The 6,587-nt window shown below is 31.3% G+C and overlaps 1 protein-coding gene across 3 annotated transcripts in view; it reads left to right on the top strand.

Moving 5' to 3' along the window:
* Positions 1–6,113, top strand: part of LOC119638066 (torso-like protein) — an 11,753-nt gene extending 5,640 nt beyond the window's left edge. Inside the window, exons 2-5 of one of the 3 annotated variants that reach the window (XM_038034665.1) lie at positions 4,160–4,454; positions 4,538–4,969; positions 5,045–5,276; positions 5,336–6,113. In XM_038034665.1, the coding sequence (XP_037890593.1) occupies positions 4,230–4,454; positions 4,538–4,969; positions 5,045–5,276; positions 5,336–5,373 (927 nt within the window). In that variant the 5' untranslated portion in view covers positions 4,160–4,229 and the 3' untranslated portion in view covers positions 5,374–6,113. Of the gene's footprint in view, positions 1–2,539; positions 3,270–4,159; positions 4,455–4,537; positions 4,970–5,044 lie in introns of those variants that run through there. The other 2 variants (XM_038034664.1, XM_038034663.1) reach the window with 2 other exon arrangements.
* Positions 6,114–6,587: the final 474 nt, after the last annotated feature.

The following is a 6,587-nucleotide window of genomic DNA, read 5'->3' on the forward strand; positions in this document are numbered from 1 at the left end:
TAAATCTAAACAAGATCGGTCGCCATTGTTATAGTGAAAAATGAAGCTTTTTTTGCGGGACTTTTGTTTGCTTTCTTCATCGCTGAGATTTGAGAACAACTGAAATAATTTCGCGCCTACTTGCACAACAATAATTTAATAGTGATAATTGCAATAATAATTAATATTGAAAATCTTTCCAATTACTATATACTATACGTCAAATGATGGGTATACAATATTCTTCTCTTAGCGCGTATTGATTCCTTACCTACTTCGTTTAATACCAGTTAGAGGCTGCATAGCAAAAAAAAAAAAAAAATGTTTGTTTATATAAACAAGACAAAAATGAAATAAGGTTTATAACGAATCTTTGATCACTAACCATGCCCATTATGCACTCAATATTTGTCGTGTTTGCAATAAGCGAAGAAAATGTAAAAGAAACTAAACCAAATAGAGATTAAAGGGAAAGGTAACACCTTGCTTGCATGTATATAAAATATATATAAAATGTATTATATATATATAACATATATATAATAGTATATAGCAGTATTGATCAAAGCCAAAAAACTTATCATATGTAGACCACTTCCGATGGATAATACATTACAGATTAACATTTTTTTTTTTTGTGTAGAAACTCGCGTATACCGAGAGGATAGCATAACATTACTTCATAGACGCGTGCATATAAGAAAATCATTTACTAAAACACCAAATACTATTAAGTATAAATTTTATGTATATTTACTTACGATGAAGGAATTTATAAATTATTTGACTTTTTCAACTTTGTCTTGGAGAGTGGGAGAGAGAGATAGATTGAGAGATAGATAGATAGATAGAGAGAGAGAGAGAGAGAGAGAGAGAGAGAGAGAGAGAGAGAGAGAGAGAGAAGGAAAGGAAGGCCTTAAGGCCAAATTCATGGTCATCGTGATGATTCTGCGAGGTCGATACAGAGCCGCGAATAAATTATTTCATCGGTTTTTATCGACGGTCAGGCAATAGTTTATGTAAGGGTTCTCCGATGCGTTACCAACATTGGGCAAATTTAATATACTTCCTGTATATTTGTGATTTTCTTTTCAAACCATGTTTGTTTTATGCGGAGAATTGTGCGAAGAGAGATTGGTATTATATATACATATATATATATATAGGCACTTTTATACTCCCGCTCTTTGCCTGGCATGCAAACAGGCATGAACCGTCAATATGTGATCTCAAACTATTGTATCGAATAAAAATAAACCAAAAATTGAAAGGCAACCGGTTTAAATGCTGCGTTAAATATGTTTAAAAGTATCATGGTTCATTATTATTATTATTACTATTTTTATTTTATTTATTTATTTATTTTTTTTCATACACAAATGAGGTATAAATTTAGATTTTTTTTTATTTTTTTTTTAAATATAAATTTCGATTAGGAAATTAATAATATAATCAAAATTTGGGAAATTTTCGATTTATATAAATTGAAATAAAATGCATTGCAATGAAGAGCAATCGATAGATACCAGAGCTACGCTATGAATGATAATATTTTTAAATGTAATTAAATTCGTATATAATTTTGTTGGGTATATTTTTTTTTGTTTTTTTTTTTGTTTTTTTCAGTTCACCCATATAGATGTCTGATATTCCCTTAAAGAGTCCTAATGCTTCCTGCTTTTCGTTTATTTCATGCCAAGCAAGAATAATAGGCCACCTGGTGATAATCATTTAAATACTTTTTTTTATTTTTTATTTTTTTTTTATTATATATGTAGTCGGAAATAAAGCATAATTATAATTTAATTATTTTGTGTATGAATTCACACACAACCTTTGGTTCTTCATAAACGAATTTTAATTTATTATTATTATTATTATTGTATTATTATTACTATCGCTATAAATTTTGTTGCTATTCTCTTGTATATGATATGTGAGCACATCAGCCGTTTGTTTTTTTTTTCTTTCCTTCTATTTTTTTTTTTTTTGTTTTTTTTGTGTGTAGTTTTTTTTTTTTTTTTTTTTTTTTTTTTATTCAGCCAAAAAATAATATTTGTGTTTTTTTTTTTTTTTTTTTTTTTAGCAACTTAATCTACGCACGGTTGATTTAATGCCAAGTTCATTGGACTTACAGTTCATTGTCAATTTGTTTTTTTTTGCATTTTTTTAAAATTTATTTTGTCCCGCTGGGTGTTTTAGACGCAAATGTTACGCGTGTATATTATATAATTTTAATTGAGTGCAAAGTATTAAAATTTTATTGAATTCTCTCAATAATAACCAAAAAATCTGCTTCATTATTAATAATTGTTTTCAATGAATTCCCAGAAATTGTTTTTTTTTTTTGTTTTTTTTTTGTTTTTGTTTTCTTTGTTTAAATAATCACTACTGATTACAGTTATGAATTGTGGAAGAAGTTTGAAATGTTATACACACCCACACAGCCATAGACACACACACACGTACATACATATATTGCATCTTATTGATCGTCAATTAATTACTGAACCATAAATATGCACAAACATATCTGCCATTATTTTGCATCAAACGTGTTTGCCTGTTTGTGTGTGCGTGTGCGTGTGCGTGCGTGTTTGTGTGTGTACGCGCGGTTTTGGAGTTCATTTCTTGTTACTACGATATCAATTTTATATATCTGTGTTAATAGGTTATTGTTTGGTTACGAATATGTCTTCATAATGAATATTGAAACTGACGCGAAACTGAAAAATAATCTGCATCAGATCAGGTTTATTATGAAATATCATAGATATTAAATAAATAACGCTTTTGGTACTTAATTAATTTACAATTTGTAAAGCCTTACAGCTAAATGAATCCCGCAACGGTTTTGAGGAACAACTTCGCCTAACTCAGTGTAAGATTTTCAATCGTTCTAGCCTTCTACGGCTATCTGTTGCTTCTTAGCTAATAATTACAGGGCTTACAGTATTTGAGAATGAGGATGATTGAGCAAAATATTACAAATTGATTTCGTTGGACCAATAAAAGTCACTTATTACTCAGGGGATTTTCCATATATGACATGTATGCACACAGTGATGATGAAGGAGCAAGAGGTGCAAAAAGCGGTCAAGAAATAAGGTGAAGGAAGAGTATTGATCGATCTTTAAGTGTCAACTACGCTTTTACCGATCAAGCATTTTCTCAACTTTCAATTCTAATTAAACCAACATCTTACGCACAGAGTATTAAATCCGGCTATGCTAACTTGAAAGTCGCGCTTTTTGTTCATTTAGGCTCGGAGTAGCCCGAACCCATTATAGGTAAAGATACCGTTTAAATTGTCAGAATGGGCGAAATACGCCCTAATATATAAGAGATATTTGACTAGAAAATTCAAATAAAAATATTCAACGGTCGATCAACTGATTCGACGACGACAATTAAGAAAATACTTTATATTTGTTGTATATTTGCTTGAGGCAACAACCTAAGTTTATGTTTTTGTTTGAGGTATTGTTGGTCAGAGGATTTCTCGCCTTCTTAATTTTAGATGGTCCTCAATGTTCATTCATTACCCATCCTATTCTTATTGACCATATTAGTCCTTTGTTTGGCTTTGTTCATTTCGTTCGAGCAACTGCTATGAATTGCTCAACTATTCTGATCATCATCCTTCAACAAATGCAGATTTTACTCTTTTAAGTAGATCAATAAAGACTACGCCTAATGTAATTGCGTAAAAATAGTCTCCCGGAATGTTTCTAACTATCTTTTTTTTCATGCTTCACATAAGTCTCGTCTCGTCAAAACGGAATGCCTAAGCCAGATTACAAAGCAAGCCCATATAACTTCGAACGCATTAAAGCAATGTATGTCAATTTTTTCTTGTTTTTTCAATTTCAACAAGATCAACTGATCATCTGATCATCTTTTTTTTGCTTGAAAAAGTCTTGAAAAATATCACTTTGGATATGTTAGTCGTTCATGCTGATTCAAATTCACAAGCAAAATATATTTTAGAACAACATTGAATTTAGGAAATTATGTTAAAGAATTTTCTATTGTGCACTTGTGTGTGTTTTAGAAATCTGAAAATTTTTTTTTTTTAATTTTTTAAAAAGACATCAAAAGTAGATGCAACTTTTCCGCTTTCTATCCTGAGCATCCTCTTCTTAATGATTGAAATCTTTTCGTTTTTTCTACTTTTTAGATTTGGCAATATCGGCGATTATATGTAAGACAATAATTTTGGCAATCCGGTTTTGGACCGGTTTTAAGCGATGCACCCAAAAAATGGGTTATTTTGGCAATTCACCCTACTATTGGTAGCTTTCTCATTTTACCATCGGGCCAATAGTCGTGAGTCACAATTACGCATAGGCAAAGCGCTCAACGTGTTTATGCGTTTTGGCTATTTGGGTATATCGATGCGAGTGATACCCTACAACGATACCACCGAAGATGTTAGATGGCTTTTCAAGGAACCCACTAGAAATGTTTATAAAGTAAATTATTCGCCGACCATAATTAATGCATGTTTTGTTGTGTATGTATTTGTGCAATAATCCGTTTTTTTTTTTTTATACAGAATATTACACACTTGGCTGAGACGCAAGAGCAAAATACTCCCGGTATTTTTCATGGTGATTTTCATATGGAATTTTGTGATAATCGCCGGCAGTTATATCAGGCATATTTTCGCGATTTTACCATAGAACGTTTAGATAGGCCATGGGAGGCATTTACCGGTGGTTGGTTTCCTGATAATGCCGCTAAGAAATTGGGTATCAATACTTCATTTATACAGGGCGATTATTCGTATGTGTTAGTACGCGTCGTACGCTTTAGAGAAACGGGAAAATTTAAAACTGAACTACCTGCCAGTTTAACATTGGAAAGTGACGTTAAAGAACGTATTCAAAACATTATAGCCGGTAATGTTACTACGGCAGTTAAATTCTTTGAAAATGTCGGTACACACTACATTAACTCATATACTACCGGCAATTCCCTATATCAGGTAAAATTCAAAGAAAAAAAATGAAAAAAAAAAATCTTTAATTAAATTAAATTAAATTTTGTTGTCTTTTTTTAGGTTTTCGTTTACAGCCGCAAAAATTATCAAATGATTAAAGAACGCATTAAAACTAAAGGCATTAATGGTCTTTCTAAACAAGATCTCTATCGCTTTTTTGCACCCTGGTTTGCCGAGCATCTCGGTCAGATACGTTCGGCGAGCGCCAATACCACCGTGGAACGTTGGGCTCGTCGTAAACTGCAATATGAATATTTGCTGGTTAAATATGTTACATTGCTCAAGTTGCATGGTAACGGTACTCTATTACGTACTTTAGATAATCTCTTAGGTAACGATGCAATCTTACAGTTAGATTTAAAGTCATTAAATATCATTTTTCGCAATGAGCCTGAAAAGCAAAATTGGTTTCACGAAGTACTCGATAATCATATGAAATTGTGGGAAGCAAATATGCCACAAAACTGATTCAATAACCGTTTGTCGCAACAATTCCTAATAACGTATTGAAAAGAAAATGGCGGCTACCACCAATAGTTTAAAAAAAAAAAACAAAAAAAGGAAAATAATAATAAAATAATTGAAAAAGAAGGAATCTACGAGATTTTCAAGAAAGATTACAAAGCATAGAAAGTGGCTTACATCTATCTTACCTGTACATATGCTAAGCAGCAGCAGCAGCAGCAGCAGCATCAGCAGCAGCGGATTCACTATATTGCTCTTTTTATGTCTTGCTAAATGCCGTAGCACACAATAATCTAAACATTTGTTCGCTTTGAGCTATCGCTTTTATGGAAAGCACTTACTATAGTTTAGTTGTCTGTTAATTAGAAGAAATTTAAGTAAAATAATTTAATTAATATTCGAAACCTGTGATAGTTTTTTAGAGCATTATGATGTATGTATGTAAGAAAGTGATTATTTTAAGAACTATTAAGGCTTTGTCGGCGATTATGTTTAAAAGAAAAGCTCATTTAATATTTGTATAGAATGATTGTCTCGACTTAGTATATCATCTTTTTTTATTATTTTCTTCTTTATTCTGTTTTTTTTTTTCAATAATTGTTTAGAGTATAAATGGCGTAAATGGCTTGCAATTAAGTCGTATAAAGTAAATATATAATTTTTTCTAAGAATACATATAACAAAAACGATTTCTCATTATTTTATGTTTATATAAAAGTACCCAACAAGTACACACAAACAACGGAACGATAACTTTAACTTAACGCTTTCTTGTCTCATCTGGACGAATCTAGATTCAATGTAAATGTTTTGGAATTCATGGCGCGATTGCATGCTGAGCATCAGATATTTTGCAGAATATATATGAAGTAAAAGAGGTCGAAAAGATTTAAATTTACTACCTTTTTGAACTGTTATGGGGAAGTGACATTTGATGCATAAAAACATCGAAGCTTTCATATACGTTGCTTGTACATACGTTAATTAAGTATTGAAAATGCCTGAACGAGATCATGACTCTTCTACTGTTGTTTTGCACGGTCAGAATCAATCATCTATATTACGTAAGCAAACCGTAACCAAACTAAAAGAGATAAACGGAATCGAACGATCTCTTCAAGCACAAGTAACAAATAAG

The sequence above is a fragment of the Glossina fuscipes genome, unplaced genomic scaffold, assembly GCF_014805625.2.
Source record: "Glossina fuscipes isolate IAEA_lab_2018 unplaced genomic scaffold, Yale_Gfus_2 62, whole genome shotgun sequence".
In the NCBI taxonomy this organism is placed as follows: domain Eukaryota; kingdom Metazoa; phylum Arthropoda; class Insecta; order Diptera; family Glossinidae; genus Glossina; species Glossina fuscipes.